This window comes from Tetrao urogallus, assembly GCF_951394365.1.
Source record: "Tetrao urogallus genome assembly, chromosome: 3".
Taxonomy (NCBI): domain Eukaryota; kingdom Metazoa; phylum Chordata; class Aves; order Galliformes; family Phasianidae; genus Tetrao; species Tetrao urogallus.
In genome coordinates this window covers 82283516-82301417 of record NC_136815.1, presented here as the reverse complement: position 1 = coordinate 82301417, position 17902 = coordinate 82283516, and the positions used below count along the sequence as shown (strand labels likewise).

Here is a 17902-nt window from a genome sequence, read left to right as displayed (position 1 = left end):
AGGCCAGGCTGGATGTGGCTCTGGGCAGCCTGGGCTGCTGGTTGGTGACCCTGCATGTAGCAGGGGATTTGAAACTAGGTGATCATTGTGGTCCTTTTCAAGCCAGGCCATTCTGTGATTCTGTGACCCTATGAATGTTTCAGCGCTGCTTGTTTTTCTCCGTTCATTTGCCTCTTTCAGAGGAGCAACCACGGATCCACTCTCGCTTAAGGATGAGGCCGCGCCTCGTGCCGCACTGAACGCGCACCCGTACAAACAGACGAACGCCAAGCGCGGCTCCGCACAGCGCCAGGCAACCCAACAGCCCTCCAACCTCCCCTGCCCGCCTTCCACCCCGCGCACAACCACCGCCCCGCCCAGCACCGGACGTCACACCCTGGCAGCGTGTCCCCGCCCTCCACGCATGCGCAATCTATTAAATGAGGCGTGCCCACCTCTGCGCGCGGGCGTCCTTTGCGCATGCGCACTCAGCGAGCCGCGGAACCTCCTTCGCTTCTCCCGAGGTTTCAAAACTCGATTGGCTCCTCGCAAGAGTGGACTGAGCCGAGCGTCTGATTGGTCGGCTGAGTCCTTCAGCCCAATGGCAACAACGGTTGTTGAGGAGGTGTGGTGGCGTGTTCTCCAATGGGATTAGCGGTTGTTGGCAGGTGGAAGCTGCGGCCGGTCCTTTCCGACCAGGTGCTTCTCTGAGAAAGATGGCGGCCGCCGCGCGGCTGGGGCCGGTAGCGGATGAGCTGGCCTTACTGGAGAAGGCGCTGGGCCTGCAGAGCGGGAACAAGTACGGCGCCCAGGGGGAGCGGCAGGTGAAGGGAGCCAGGAGGGGCCGGGGCCGGGAGCGGGCAGCGGCGCGCGGGTGTCCTTTCCCTCAGCTATCCCCGTCCTGCGCCGTCATCTCCTCTCCATCGCCTTTTTCACCGCTCTCCTCTCGCTGTGGCGGGTCGCTGTCGCCCGCACGTCCAGGGAGCTTCTCCCTCTGGGTTAAAAGTCTTACTGTGCCTCGTGGAGACACGTCGGCTTAACTCATGCGGCGCTCTCCTTGTGCCTGCATTTCCCTGGTGTCAGTGCGGTTATATCTGTGCTGACGTGGTGAGATAAAGGGTAGGGTTTCGATGTTAGAAATGCATCTGAGGACAAGGGATTTGCGCGTTAAAATTCTGCTCGAATTAAAGTCGATGTCTCAGTATCTTGAAGCTTGCAGCAAAGCGTTATGTTCTGCAGCTTGGAAGGCAACGGGGGCTTGAGGGAAATAGTGTGGGGAGCAGAGGAAGGGCAGATGTGTGGGAGCCTTTGCAGGCTCTTCTCTGAGAAGAATACGAGAGAAAAGCAACTGTGCAGTTCCCTTCTGCTTTTGTACGTGTTGTTTTTCCTTCACTTAATTTACTGTTTATGATTACAGTGCTTGATATCCACATCTGCATTCCTTGCTTTCAAATGCAGTAAGCTTACTTAGTTAACAATTCGAGTGATGTTTCAGTGCCATGACTGGCATTACTCTGAAGGTGTGAGTCATGAAATCTGGCTGTCCATCACTTTTCCTGATCATGTGTTCAGTGAAAAAAATGCACAAGCAAGGACTCCAGGCAGAACTGCAGATTAAATACTGTCTATTAAACTTACATCTTATTACATTCACTAAATCTGAAGGTAGATGGTGTCCTTTGTGTGGTAAGATACTCTTAAGAAATGATAACTTTCCACCATGTGACGCCATGAATGAGTGAATAAACTTTAGGCTGTTGCAGTGAAGTTGCATTCATTTCATTTCTGATTCTTAGTAGTTGAGTTTCCTTTCCTGCTGTAAAAGATTGTTAATACTTGCTCTATTAATTGTGTGTTCCAAAGGAGTTTTTCAAGGCAAACTGGCTACTCATTTTTCTATAACCCCAAAACCTATAACATGTTCAATTTTAAGTGTTTTATGTGTTTTGATGCTTCTCTTTGAAGCAATGCTTGTGAAACAATGATGAGGACCGTGTTGTGAAGTTGTGCTCTTGAACAGTGGTTTTGTAACTCCAGTACGTTGCTTTAAAAATTCTGTGTCACTGATTCTCTTCTGCTTCTTCATAAAATACAATTTAATTTCACAACTTAAATATAATCAGTTCTTACAATAACAGGGATCTTTAATTTGCTGTGGTTAAAAATACTGAAATGTTTAAGTTATGCTCCTTTTTGTTAAAGACATGTTATGCTTTATTATTATAAAGATTTATTAATGCTTTTTCCCAGAGACAATTAATTAAAATCACTTGAACGTGGTAACATCACTAACAGATACGCAATTCAAGCTAGAGGTTTGTGTTATGTTGTCCTCTCTGAACTAATAGCTTGTTCTGCTATTTGGCAATAGCACAGGAAGTGTGTATAAGTATTTCACTAAGTCAGGCTGTCGTGATGGAAACTGGAAACTGAAGTTGGAGCCTGGAACCTGAAAACGAATCATGGTTCAGTTAGTGTCTCCTGACAGTGTCAGAACAACACTACTACTTACTGCTAATATTAGTGCAGCTTGATTATTTTGTGATAAATGTGCACTGAGCTGAAGGAGTTCTGGGTTGCCCAGTGCGCACTGAATGTGTAATCTGTAAAAACTGAAAATAAACCACCCCAAAAAGTAGAAATACAACATGCATATTTCACTTTATTACTTTTAGCTTGAATGCTTACAAATTGATACATTGTTTTTTAAGAGTCTTCTGAGAGACTACAAAGAAATAATAGTTAAGCTCACAAAGAGTGCTTTTTTTTGAGTGAGTTTTATAACGTTACAACATTTCTTCCTTTTCCTAGGTTCCTGTTCTGCAGACAAACAACGGTCCTGGTCTAACAGGATTAGTTACCATAGCTTCATACTTAGTTAAACAGGCTAAGAAAGAGCAACTGCTTGGAAGTTCTGCTGAGGAGAAAGCAGTGGTTCATCAGTGGTTGGAATACAGAGTGACTCAAGTAGGCAGACAATCTAGTAGAGAAGATACCAGAACCGTTCTGAAGGTAAGGAGTGCTTAGTTCTGACTTGCCAATGCATTTTGGAGAGATTAGGCCTTGAAAAATATCTGTGTGCTAACATGAGCAAAACCAAGTAAGTGATTAGTAACTGGAGAGTGTCTTTCAGTGCTGGCTTTTCTTCTGCTTTTTGATTTTTATTAGCAAAACATAAAAGCCACCTGAAAGCAAACTCAAAAATACATGAAGCCGATCTCTTACCACGTTTTATGGCTGTAATGCTGTGAACTGCTTAGAACATTCCAGATAGAGATTATTTAGCAGCTCTGTCTTGTGATGCTCTGGTTTCTTTCTGCCTTCATAAAACCTCAGTTATAAACAAGCTGTGCTGTATTTCAAGATAACTGTGCAGATACAGATTTTTTTTTCCTCCTGATTTAGTAATTGCAATATAGTCCATACATGATGTTGTCTCAGTTGTGTTGTGAAACAGTGAAAAACAAAACCTTCAGATTTTGCAAATCTGCAAAACTGATCTTCAAATGAAGCTGCTTTGTACAGAGCCTTCAGACAACTGTACTCAGTTTTTTTCCTGTAGTCTGAAGCTTTCTTCTTCTAAGATAGGTGGAAACAAAAAAAAAATCTCAGGGGTAACCCCTTTATTTAAGCAGCCAGATGGCAGGGAGTAGATTGAAAAGCTTATTCTGTTTTGCTGCTTACTCCTTGTGACTGATAATTGGAATCTTTGCAATCTTTTGGGAACAGAGCTTGAAGAGAAAAATTGCTTTATGCTTTTAAGTACTGAGGGACTGTTTACCAAGTGTATATGAAACACATATCAATTTTAAATAGAAAGACCCAAATGCTACTGAATCAGTCTAGATTTGGATGTGGCTTTGTGAGTTGCTAGGCGTTGGATTGTCTATTCTTCGTGATAGCAGAGTTTTAATGCTTCTGATTTTTGTTAGGTGTGGCAGATCTGAGTCAAATAAAATTGCAGCAAGCCAAAGATAGGCTGCTGCTCCAGTATTTTTTCTAGATGTAACTTTCTGCGTTGCTTGAAATCAAAGGAGATTTTACGTTTTGGGAGTGGTGCAGAGCAATATTAATTCATTATCCTTCTCTAAGTGACAGCACCCTAAATCTTAAGGCCATGGGATATCGTGCCCGGTAAAAAGACTGAGTTGGTGAGCATCCTACAGAATCATTTCTTTCACTTACACCTCAGATAATCTGAGTTATCTTGATCTCATTTTATCTATGGGATGAGCACAAGCTTGCTTTTTTTTTTTTTTTTTTTCCTGTAACAGCACTAGTTTTATCTTCTATGTGGATGGTATCAGAACCTTTACAGTCAGAGCTACTCTTTGAAAGTGCTGTCTATCCCTCAAGACTTAAGTATTCAACTGACAGAGGCATGGACTAATTATGATTTAACTAAAAGTTTAGCTGTACTTTGAACAGGAGGTGTGACAAGGCGAGGTGGCTGCTGGAGATCCCTTTCTACCTTTTTTTTTTTTATATATATAATTTGATAGAAGACTGTTCAGCTACGTAGAGCTTCATCGCAGCAGTCGCGAATTACCTTCCTAATATTCTAGGCAACATCCAAACAAACAAATTGGCATCTTGCAAGGATTTGCCCTTAGTCTAATTCACAAAAATTAAAGACTTCAAGTCTGAGTGGCTTAAATGATGATACCTGCTTTGTCATTGCACCCACAAGTATTTTGTAGAGCTGATTGGGTGGTAACACCAGATACGTTTTCATTCTGAAGCTGGTATTTTTTGTCTTTTTCAGTTTTGCCCTCAGCAGCGCTGACGGTTCAGAAAATGCAATTTGCTAAAACAGACATGTGGATAAATTATTTCCAAACAAAAGTTCATCATTGAGAAAGTCTCCCTGAAGTTACGCTGACTGCCTGTGTGTGTGTGTTTGTGTGTGTCTTTGTGCGAAGAGAGAGATCCTAAATAGCACTTAATTTTTTCTGCAGCTTTTCTTTCATAGCAGATGCTGAATGGCCAGAGTTTATCTTGATGCTGTGGAATTGCTCCAGCACTAATAATTTTGCAGGGTAGCAATTAACTTTTTTTTTTTAATTTGTTCTCTTGCTGCCGTGATTAATCAGAACAAGAGGCAGCCTACCATTAAAGTATACTATGCCAAAAGGGAGTATGAGAAGGGAAAAGAAAGGGGGGGGGGGGACTAAAATAGGGAGGCAAGTCTGAGACTGTAGTTTTACAACGTGTCTGGAATAATCAATGGCAGTCTTGGGACAGTTGCAGCCTAGAGCCACAATTTATAATAAGCTGCGCCAAAAACAGTTCAGTTGCTTCTGTTGTAAACTTTAGGCTGCCACTGGTTAACCCTTAAATGAGCTGATGTGGTTCTGAAAAACATCAGTTAATAACTGCTGTAATGTTTGCTAATTTGAAGAGAGGGAGGGTTTTTTTGTTAGCCTTAAGAAAACATTTGTAAGCTTGTTCTGACTGGCAAGTTGACTAAAGCTGTTACCTGACATGAAAACAATTGTGAAGGAGGCCACCTCAAGAAGAATTTTTAATTTATTTGGAGCAAAATCCGTGCAGTTCAGAAATTTTCAATGCAAGTGTTAAATAGTTCTGTCCAAATTGGGTTGAGTTGCTGTGCTGGACAAAATAAACAAAAGCAATGCCTGTGGGCTGGTCTACGGATGTGTAGAAATAATTACTGTCAATGGTGGTGATGATATCAGTCCAATGTGTTATGTTAACTTCAGTTTCCACAGAATGAGACTGAATTTCCTTTGCTTCTGATCAATGGAATGATGTTTAATTAGTGGGAAATTAAATTACATATGAGGAGTGGGGGGAATATCTGAATTCTTGAGTTTTTCTTGATACCAAGTACGGATTCTGCTCCTCTGCCGAAGAACTGAGAACTTCTGAGAAATGCTCATGCCACCAAATTTCTGCTTGCATATTAACAAATTCCATTCATGAGATTTGAATGTCTCTGATTTGTTAATTTTATGTATTGAAAACTTGGTACCTGAGGGGGAGCAAATAATGTCTATTCAAAATGTAGCTGGGAGTTTCTACTGGATTTCACAGAAGAGCTTCTGTGGAGCTGTAGAAAGTTCTAACTCTGTTTTCTGGAAAGTGATTATAACCAAGAATTTGTGTACTCCTTGCAGCATCTCATATAAAAAATATTCCATGATTACAGCCAATTCTGTCCTAATTTCTTGTGCTTTCTGGCTCCAATCATGAAGTTCAATTAGAAATCTAAATAAATTGTTACAAGCTTCAGTTATTGTTGTACTTGTTTGAAAAATTACTGTTTCTATCACTATGTACTGTTTGTATCACTGTGTAGGTTAATCCATTGCATTTGCCTTCATGGCATTAATCCATGGTTCTTGTATGCTGTTTTTCAATGGGTTGCCTAACCACTTCAACAAGCTTGTCCAGCAAGCTTGATTGGAACTCTGTGCCTGTTTCCACTCCTCTCCTTTTTCTAAGAGTGAAATTGTTTGCTTGCAGGCATAAAAGATTGTGTTTTGATTATTTGAGCAGCAGTTGTTAAGAGAGCTATCTTTCTTCTATCCTTTGCAGAAATCACATTATGAATATACTATTTTTCCAGACCAGGCTTAGCTCACCTTTAGATAGATGTCTTGCATCAGAACTGAAAATAAGGATACACCCCTAACCATGAAGTTGTGCCTTTCTTGGAAGGACTCTTGAATCCTCTTCTTGGATTCTGTGTTGTCCAGGATTTGTTTGGGACATGTGAGTGCTTAACTCTCTTTGTGTAGTGCCCCTGTGACTGTTGCTGACTGAAGGAATGTTGAAAGAAAGTACGTATACCAGCAGAGCAGTTCTATGGGCAAAGTATCCAAAATGTAATCAGGGTATGATTAGATCCCTTATAAGTTATTGAGTCATTGTAGGAGGCAGCTGTTACCTGAGATGCAATGGTGGACTCTGTCTCAACTTGTGGTCTGGGAGGGGTTTAGTTATCTTAATGGATGAACTAGGTTACAGACAATTGTGCTTCGTAGCTAAAGTAAACCACATGAAAAATGTGCTGTGTGTGGGATGTGTTGAGCTGTCACTGTGCATCAGGATATTTTGTATCATAGAATATCAGTTTAGAAATCCATCAGTAAGTCCATAAATAATACAACATCTTGTATTTTTTTCTCTTGCTTTTTCCTCATTCGTACCCAAAACTGGGATTGAAATTGCTGCAGTTGTTCAGTGCACATTATTACAGTAAACTGCTGTTATACTTTAAATGTATCTGAAACTTGAGAAGGGGTTCCTGCAGGATTGCACCAAGAAGTTAATTTAGCTACGAGCATTTTGCAAGACTCTGTCAATCACTTGCTATTAGAGTTGTAAATACATAATTGATTTAAGAAGACATCAAGTAGATGAAAGGCAGTGACACAGATAACAGCTAACAGACCTGAATTTCTAGATGGTAATAGAAATTCAAATGGAGTATTGCATTCATATTTTTGTTAATCTCTCCGTGACAGGAAGCTGTTTGAATTTAATGCTGAGGACAGTTAAGAAGGCTTGGCTTTCAGGAATTCTAACACAGCTGGCAATTAGCCAGTAATATAATAATCCACGGGAAGTACAACATATGAAACAGGATTGATTAAATGTTCCTAGTGCACATGGAAAGGAATGCTCTGTGGTGTTTCTAAATTAACTTGACTTTGACAGTATGAAATCAGTATTTTTCTGTATCTTATGAGAGGAATGTGTGCATTCCAAAAGAAAAATGCAGACTAATGCTGATTTATCCACGACTAAACCACATTTGTCAAACTGCCAGTTAAGTGACTTGATAAAATTTTAATTAGAATGAATAATTGTTAACATTTCAGTGAGTAACTTTACTTTGAAGTTTGAGTTATTTCTTACTGATAAATAATTTGAGTATTTACAAATATACCGTGCAGCATATGTACTGACTTGCAGATTTTCTCATGTAAGCTCTTTTCTTTTTAACGTAGCATTTGCTTCTGTTACATGAATAAAATTCAACTACAGAACTGTAGTTACATCTTTAAAGTGAGACCTAACAAACAAGAACAAAGCAGCAAACCAGTCTTAGAAAAACATAAATAGCTGCATAGCTGGAGGCAGATGACCATACAGATTCTGAACTATGCAGGGGTTAATATTTTTCCTTGATTTGCTCTAGTAAAAGTAAATCAAAGCAGACACTTGGATGTTTAAATATTAGGAAGCACAGGACTCCTGTCATAAAGAGGCTGCCAAAGAATATTGCATAATGGAGTCCAACTTGCCATGCTTAAATGCACGGTCAGATGTTTCCCTTTTTTTCTTTTTATATGTATGCACTGTAGGATATGTCTGCACGTTTGAGAAAGCAGAATTATGGAGCTAGAATTGCAATTCAGGCTAAATCTATTATTATTTTTTATCTTCAGCAATGAATATATCCCATATTCTTCCCTTAAAATGAAACAAGCTGTAGTTGAGACTGATAATCTTGAATAATCGTGATCTGATAATCTTGATCTTTGAAAAACATTGTTTAAGCTTCTTACCTTTATTTCCAGGAGGAAGTTGCATTTACTGGAGGCTTGTTTGTTTGTTTTCTTGTTTGTTTTCCAACCAGCAGAGGAACATTAGCAGGAAATTTCCACATACATGGAAAAGGCGGGGAACTGTTTTCCTACCTTTCAGGAAAGAACATCATAAAAACCAGTTTGCCCTTAGTATTAGAGCTGAGTAAATCTGCTGGCTGTTAAGTTTTCTTCAGAGGGAGGTAGAGGGTGCAAAGATGTGTGACTTAGATGAGAAGTAGGTAAGGTATGGTGAAATGGAGGGTACTACTTCTGGATGGGTGAAGAGAGAGCTGGCAGGCAGTACCTGAATTTCAGATACAATGCAGTTGAGCAACAGTAAACATCAGCCTTCTGTTTTCCTGCAGAGAATGATTGCATATTAAAGGAGTCCTTAAGTAATACAGACTTGAACTATTTACTCATTGAACTGAAATGGAAGCCCTCTGCTACACAGCCTTGTAGCATCTAATACGAAGTTGCTGAGCAAGAGAGGCACACGTGAAGTTCAGAAGCAGTGCTCCTTTGTATGGGCTTCTGTAGTGGCTGAATTGACAGTATTGATTGTGAATTGCTATTAGTGATTTCAACATTAATAAAAGCAGGGGTCAAATGGAAGCAGCTAATTAGCTTCAAGTTCCAGACAGGAGCTTGAAATGCCCCTCCTACCCCATCATACCTTTGTTTTCCTCACTTGTTGCATATTTGTAATTTAAGCGTTTCTTTGAAGCACTGGTGTTCTTATGAGTCATACATGCTAGCCAAGAAAATGCATGACTCTAGGTTATTTTTTTTATTTCAGTAAATTGTAGCCTGGAAAAGATGGATTTGAAAGTATTTAGGAAGTACTTAAAATTTTTCATCTTTGTATGTCTGTCTTCTTTTCTATGTTTGAATAAATTGCAGCTGGCATTTATTGTACATGTATGATCTCAGAGGAATTTCTCTTTTTTTTTTAACTGCCTTAGTGTTTTGTCTACCCACATCAGCACTATAATCATTTTTTTCAATTATTATGTTTAGGATCTTAATGCGCACCTTGAAGATAAAGTCTACCTTGCAGGAAACAGTTTTACCTTAGCAGATATTTTGATGTACTACGGATTGCATCATGTTATGGTAAGTACTGTTTGCATTACTTCTACGTGTGTGCAGTCATTGTAATTGCTTGTTTATGTGAAGGGCAATTTATTGCTGTGCAAGTTGATCTACTGAATTAATCAATGACAGTTATGGGGGGAAAAAAGTGAGGTTTCTTCCAAAGATCTTCAAATATAATTTGTCTATAAATGTTCATTTTTAATCTTTTTTACATTTAGCCATAGATCTGTGAAAATAAGTTTTATCTGTAGTACCGTGTCTGTACTGCTTTAGTTTCCTATCTATAACATGAGAATGATACCTGTCCCTCTGTTTCTACCTATGAGGAATCTTATGTGTTCAGGTCTGAAACGTGTCTGTTTGCAGAACTATGGGGGTAATCATAGAATCACAGAATGGCCCAGGTTGGAAGGGACTTCAAGGATCATGAAGCTCCATCCCCCCCACCACTGGCAGGGCCACCAACCTCCCCATTTAATACCAGACCAGGCTGCCCAGGGCCCCATCCAACCTGGCCTTGAACACCTCCAGGGACGGGGCATCCACAGCCCCAGTATGATAGCTGATAAATGAAACTAAAAGGTGTCAGAACTGAAAGTACTAAAATTGTTAGAAGTACTACCGCTGCTATTGAAGATGCACATTAGTCAAGTTCCTGAAGGATGAATGCATAAAAGTGTCAGCCAGGATAAAAGGTCATTGGTGTTTCAAGACTTAGTGATAAGACTTGATAACACTGAATATGGAAATAACATGAGGAGCTGGTACTTGGAGTGGGGAGCAAGGGGTTTTACTGAATGAGAATGATGTAGAGGTTCTTCATGTGTAGCTTGGCGTTTACTGTGAAGTGCTTAAAAATTGTTCCACCTCACTTCTGAACCTCGAGAGGTAATTTGAACATGAAGAAATAGAAGCTAGTTGTATTTGAGCAACTGGAATGTGATAGTGAGTGCTCCTTCTCTTGAGTGAACACTGCTGAACAAATCAAACCAGTCTGCCAAAGTCTCGAGAGGATAAAGTCAGTGAGTTTTACAATAGGAAACAGGGGAAAGGGTTCAGCTAGTTAAATTGTTGGTTTACACAATTAAAGGCAGAGTACTAGAATGCTGTGCTACAGAAGGGATTTTAAAGAGAGGAGGCGGGGGAAGAGATCAGGTAATGAAATATAACCAAAAATGAAAGAGATCTTATGTTGAAGTTATACTTGAGTCATATTTTCCTTGTAAAGGATAGATGTGTTAACTTATATGTCAAATGCTTACCTTTCCCATATTATATGGCAGTACAGATGCGTAAGAATACTTTTAAAAATACAACTGTAAGAAAATACAAACTCAAATGAGACATTAAAAAAAAAAAAAACCTTAGGCTGGGGAAAATCAAGCGTATTTTATATTTGGAGTTTGCTCTAGAGTAGACCACCTAATCAAGAAGAAAAGACACAAGTTATTGCTTTGGGAAATAGAGCAGATGGTAAAAACAAATGACTTAGTGCTCCTGGGTGCCTGCAACCATGCAGACACTAGTTGCGACGAGTTTATTGTACAACATCTGCTTCTGAAGTGCTTGATTTTTGTAGAAGATGATAATTTTGTGACTCAGAAAGGTATAAAGGGCAAATAATGGGGCTGCTCTCCAATAGAGGAATATCAGAAGCTGCTCGCCACGGATTAGCTAGATTGTGTATGTTTTTAAGGCTTTAAAATTGATTAATATTAGTAGTCAAGTGAGTAGTTAACTAAGTAGTTAATGGAAGTAAGATATCTTGAACTGTAGAATCCTGTGACTATTTTTTTTTTTCCTGTAATGAGAAGAGAGTACTTTCAGAACTGTTTCTGTGCCTCAAGCCTTAGGTGGAGGGGAAAGCTGCTCCATCTTTTAATGTGGTGCATTCCAAGGAAGCAGTTCCTCATATCCACTGCTGTTTGAGCTAAGCCTCGTGCAAAATACTTTGTCTTTGATAATCCCTTAAAATAAGAGATGTTCTTGTTGTCTATGGATCTGAGAGGGTTGTTGATAAAGATCCTTAGGGCCAATCTCCCTGTCTTTGATGGGGTAACAGATAGCTCTATCAAAATACTCTACATACTTGTGACATACTGTGATTGCACTGCATGAGCTGAGCAGTATTAAAAGTTTTGAAACCATCTCATGCACATGATATTGGAAACAGTTTAAATTAAGACCACCTGCTTTTACTACTAACTCCTCCACCTTCTTTTATTAGTGTTTGTGTGTATAAATAATACATCTCTATAATCCTCCCCACTTCCACTTTTGCTTTGCACCCCTCATTATCCAGGTGGGGTTCTGGAAACTGCATATTCTTGTCAGTGAAGAATCAATAGGAAAAACTGATTCCTGATTCAAATAGACTAGCAGCAACTTTTAGTCTTACAGTCGCATGCCTTTCTTTTGTTCTTTTCTATTTAGCACAACAATAGATGTCTAGAAATCCATGCAATGACCAAGGAATTAGGATTTCAGTGAGTGAAGGTCACTAAGGGAATCTTTTTGTTCTTCATGCAGACTAGTAGAGGGAAAAAAATAAGTCTCTTAATTAGAAATATACACTGGTAATAATGAGGCAGTAAGTAAACTGTGTACACTGTTCTGCATTATGATGTAGGTCTCAAATACCCCAAAAGGTGTAATGCTTGGTGCTAGCTCTCAGATGCATTCTTTTAAATTGCCGTGACTTACACTGTCGTATGTAATTCCATGTCTCCATGTGTCTAATGTAGAATCAGAATCACCAAGTTTGAAAAGGACCTCCAAGACCATGCAGTCCAACCATCAACCTACCCTCAGTATTTTCCCTCTGAACCATGTACCTTAGTATGTATAAACACTCTTGTCTTTAGACATACAGATTACTCAAATGTTTATGTAGATGAATGTGATCAACAGTGAAGTTCTGCTAGGTTAAAGCTCAGATTGCAAAGAAAATATGAATTAGAAAACACTGCTTGAAGATAACTCAGGCAATCAGTGAGCATTAAGTTCCCCTGTGGTGATGAACTTGTTCTTAAAGTTTTCCCTATGTTTTAATTTGTAAATAGAACCAAACTAGTGAAGTCTTATTTAAAAATGTTTAAGAGAAATTATCAATACAGAGGCTGATCTGACTTATTTTTTTTTTTTCCTACTTTGTAAATTCAGGCAGAACCAAAGTAGTCATATCAGATCTGTATGTCTGAATTTAAAATTTATTTAATGAGTGCTGGAAAATAACTTGGGGTGAAATTTATGTATCTACAAACAGAAGCCTCAGTCAAAATTTTGGGGTCAATTCTAGTACGATCTATTACCAAACCAAGTGAGTTATGCTCCTCAAGTCAGAACTACTAATGTAGAAATATAATGAGACTGCATTAGTAGTTTCTTTTCCTGTTTGTTTGTTTTTTTTTTTTCATGATAATATTTGCTGGGGCCACAAGCGCAAGAAAGATGTAGAGCTCTTGGATCAGGTCTGGAGGAGGGCCACCAAGATGATCAGAGGGCTGGAGCACCTCTGCTATGAAGAAGGGTTGAGGGAACTGGGCTTGTTTAGCTTGGAGGAGAGAAGGCTCCGGGGAGACCTCATTGTGGCCTTCCAGTAGTTGAAGGGAGCTTATAAACAGGAGGGGGGATGGCTGTTTATGAGGGTGGACAGTGATAGGACAAGGGGGAATGGTTTTAAACTGAGACAGGGAGGTTTAGGTTGGATATTAGGAGGAAGTTTTTCACACAGAGGATGGTGATGCACTGGAACAGGTTGCCCAAGGAGGTTGTGGTTGGTGACCCTGCATGTATCGGGGAGGTTGAAACTAGGTGATCACTGTGGTCCTTTTCAACCCAGGCCATTCTAGGATGATTCTGGGATGATTTCCAGTATTTAATGGATTACCATAATTTCTTTTAATATTCATTGATACACTACTTATCTTAGAACCTGGATAACAGGCTTTCATTCCAAAGAATTATGCTAACAGTCCTCAATTTGCAAAAAATAATAAAAACTTTAAAGGTACCTTGATTCTTAGCTTTTCCTCTAACAGCAGAAAATGAGTTAAGACCATGTGAAATGTGTCTTACAGAATTCTGAACTTGGCTGTTTTGTTTTCTACTTTCACCTCTATTTCCGTATCTAAAGGCTAGATTAAAAACTGGTAGTATCTGTCCTTCTCTTTATGCAGAAGAACTCTAAATATACACAGGTATTTCTAGACTTCCCATGCACATCCAGGGTACAGGCATGGGAGTTTGTCTGCATCCCCAGTGCTACTGAAAGCAAATATAATTAAAGCTGGTATAGTTACGGTCCTTCTAGAAGCTCTTCTGTTTGCATTGTGTGATGCCCATTTTCATTATCTTTTGTGAGCTTTGTGGCAGAAGAGTAAGGCTTTTTATTTTTTCTCCCCATAATTTAAAAAAAAAAAAGTCATCAAATTGAGTGTCTGCTTCTTTGCTATTGAAATAATTGCTTTAATAGCAAATAATTATTTTACCAGCAGAACAGCAGCCTTTCTTAACTTGGGGGAATTATCTAATTTAATGAGGAAGAATAGAAAATACCCATCTAACAAAATGTTGTAAAAACGCCATGGAACTGATCTCTAAACAATTAACCTAAGAGTTATGTCCTGAGTAAAAAATAGAGCATGCCACAGAGTGCTTTTTAATATATTTCACTGAGAATACATTATGTAAATAAGCAAAGATATCTTGAATGCTGTGCTTGAAGTAGAAAGGGTTTTACTTTTACAGAACCTGCCTGTGAAGCCATGCAGATGTTTTTTCACTATACTTACAGAATGGAGGAGGACTATTTTCATAAGACTGTTTTCGAATAATATCAAAGAAATGTGAAGATGGAGAGTTAAAAGTATAAAATCTCGAGGAGAAGAAATGTATCTCCTGCCAAATCTCAAGTTTATTTTCAGCACTCTTATAACCAAGTGCTTGCCCGCTATGGATGTTGGAAATGGGGTATTCTAATTACAACAGTCATTGTAATACTTAGTGTACCTTAGTCACCAAACTTAGTGTTTTTAGTACCTGCTCATACTTTACTACAAATGAGGATAACTATTAGTTTTAGATGATTTTTTGGCTGTATGTTGCTCTTTTCATACTGTTGTTGTTTTGTAAATGCTTCTACGGCTTCATAGCAAGCACTGGCATCACACTGTCATTAATTACAACAAACTGCATGTGATTAGAAGCATCTCCCTCTAAATGGTAGTGCATGTTTATTTTGTCCTGAGTGTAGCACACTTGAAGAACCTCAGGCAACTTATCAAGTATCTTAATTAAAAAAGCATTCAGTGTTACATTTTAATAGCTCCCACTTTTAGTTTGTAACGCCTCTGTCTGTAACAAGATGTTCATCTTACCAGTATTGTTCTTTTCCTAATAAAGCTCTGCTAAGTTTTTTAGCTCAGCTAGAACTGCAGGCATGGAGGTGAATCAGTGCATCTTGATGGCTGACTGAAGTGAGGTGAACCCCATTCGACGTGGCTGTGTGGGGAGACAAGATAGGGTAGCTCACATGAAGATCATGTTTTGTTCCCAATAGTTTTATAGCTTTGAAGCTTACTCAGTACAGTAGGTAAAACAAAAAGCAGATTGTTGTCTAAATTGATACACTAACTTGGTTCCAGAGGAATGAGATGCGGAATTAGTAATCAAGGCAAGGTAATACAGGTGGTACAGTATGGGAGTAGTTAGTTCTACTGCCTGCTTGAAATAAACTGAAGTAATAAGTCTTAAAAGAGAATCTTAAGGATTTTGCTTGTTTTAATTTAGAAGACTTTGAATAGTATAGATTACATGTAATCATAAATGACTTTGCTTGGTCAATACTATGATAAAACTAGCCCGGAAGCTCTTCATAATTGTTACCCAGTATTGCAGTGGCAAGGAGCAGTTGGAGTAGCTGTATAATCCTGGCTTTTCTTGTGGCTGTTTAACTCTGAGTTACACTGAACACATGACTGATACTGACTTGAAAGTTTGGGAATGATAGAAATAACTATAGGAGTAAGGAATAAAAATTTCAATACATTTATGAAATACAGACATCTTTCATTTTATTTTAACATAATAATTGCCTTCCTAATAAAGCTAGATAGCACATTTGAACAGTGAATCACAGAATCATAGAATGGCCTGGGTTGAAAAGGACCACAGTGATCACCTAGTTCCAACTCCCTGCTATGTGCAGGGTCACCAACCAGCAGCCCAGGCTGCCCAGAGCCACATCCAGCCTGGCCTTGAATGCCTCCAGGGATGGGGCATCCACAGCCTCCCTGGGCAACCTGTTCCAGTGCTTCACCACCCTCTGAGTGAAAAACTTCCTCCTAATATCTAACCTAAACCTCCCGTCTCAGTTGAAAACCATTCCCTCTTGTCCTATCACTGTCCACCCTTGTAAACAGCCGTTCCCCCTCCTGTTTATAAGCTCCCTTCAAGTACTGGAAGGCCACAATGAGGTTTCCCCGGAGCCTTCTCTTTTCCAAGCTAAAGAAGCCCAGTTCCCTCAACCCTTCTTCATAGCAGAGGTGCTCCAGCCCACTGCTCATCTTGGTGGCCCTCCTCTGGACCTGCCCCAAGAGCTCCACGTCCTTCTTGTACTGTGAAGCCCTGTGCTGTGTTGTTTCTTGGTAACTACTGTAGAACTATTGCTCAAAGAGGAAAACAACATTCCTCTTTCCTATGCAGTATGAAATGGTCTGAAAAAAATGTATTCCTGAACTTCTAATACACTTTGCCCTTGGCCAGTGAGGCGAGACCACCTGCTGAATGAGAGGAGGGCACAAGACTTACGCAAGTTCAGGAACTCTCCCCTGCTCCTCGGTGTTATAAGGATTCATAGACTGGTTAAATTCAAGCAAGCTAACACCCTTTCCCCCACCTCCAAGTATGTCATACAAAAGTATATTCTATTCTGCAGATGTGTTCATTTGAACACGTGTTTTGGGCTGTGAATCTTTATCTGTGAAATGGAGGCAGAACACTGCTGGACAGCAACAACTCTTTTGCAAGTTGAAATCAGCCGCAAAGCTTTGCACTTCTTTTTTCTCACCACGTTTCATAATATTCATAATGCAATTTTCTTTCTTCCCCACGCAGGTGGACCTCACTGTGCAAGAAAAGGAGATTTACCTTAATGTATCTCGCTGGTTCAACCACATTCAGCATTATCCAGGTGTCCGACAACATCTGACTAATGTCGTCTTTATCAAGAACAGATTATATACTAATGCTCATTAAGGAGAATTTTAATACTGTGTCAGAGTGGTATTTGGGAGTCTAGAATTGTCCAAAACCACTGCCTTGCAAATACTGGTTTGTAAGCTTCTCTATGTGAACCAAAACTGGTGATGCCTCAAGTAATACAGTTCCATTGAATTGTTATTCTTTGTTCAAGAATTTGAACTGGCTACAGAATTTTATCATGTATCTGATTAAATGCAACAATGGCAGAAAGATGGGAATTGAGTTTTAATTCACTATTTTTTAAAGATGAAATATTCTTTTAGTTAAGCGTTCAACTGTAATTACATGGTCTTTGTAGGAAAGAATTACTTCTTTTCCTTTGACTACACGCTCATTTTACTATTTATTGAGTTTCTGCGTACGTCCCTCTTTTCATTTTATTTTCCATGAATGTTTACACTAGTTTTGTAAAAGTTAAGAGCTATATTGTGTGCCAATGATGTGAAAAAGGGAACATGAAAATGTTACAAAGTATTTATGTGACTGAATAAATTATTTTAAAACTGTAGTCTTAATTTGGCTGTGGAAGTCTGTAGTTTATTAAAAAAAAAATAAAATAAAAGTTAGTTCACATGCTACTTCATTTTATGGACTTTGATGTAGACTCCAGAAGCATTTTCTTTCACAATATTTAGCAATATTAGCATTTATCACTTATTTATTAGCATTTATGACAATAGTCAACAATATTAGCATTTATTGAGATTCTGCATATGCTGTCATTTCATGTTATTTCCACAGAAGAAAGACTGCACATTTCAGGGTCCTAAAAAAGAAGATGGGGAAGGAGGTACTTGAGATAATGATGAGCTGCTCTTCCACTCTCGCTTCTTGTTTTTAAAAGTTTGCTTTAAAACCAAAGAGACTGTTGTCAATTGAAACATGTTGTTGGGTCACTGTGCCACAGAACACGGTGGGCATAAGGTGTTTGTTTTGGTGTTGAGGTGTTTGTTTGCCCAAACAGCTGCTGTGTTAAGTGTCAGGATTTCTTTACGTTGCTA

At 39.2% G+C, this 17902-nt stretch overlaps 1 protein-coding gene across 1 annotated transcript; it reads left to right on the top strand.

Moving 5' to 3' along the window:
* Positions 1–695: 695 nt before the first annotated feature.
* On the top strand, positions 696–16895 carry EEF1E1 (eukaryotic translation elongation factor 1 epsilon 1; the record flags this gene model as incomplete). The annotated part of the gene is made up of 4 exons (XM_079533140.1): positions 696–803; positions 2791–2991; positions 9561–9656; positions 16755–16895. The coding sequence occupies 4 exons, from the start codon at positions 696–698 to the stop codon at positions 16893–16895; spliced, it is 546 nt and encodes a 181-aa protein (XP_079389266.1).
* Between the last annotated feature and the right edge of the window lie 1007 nt (positions 16896–17902).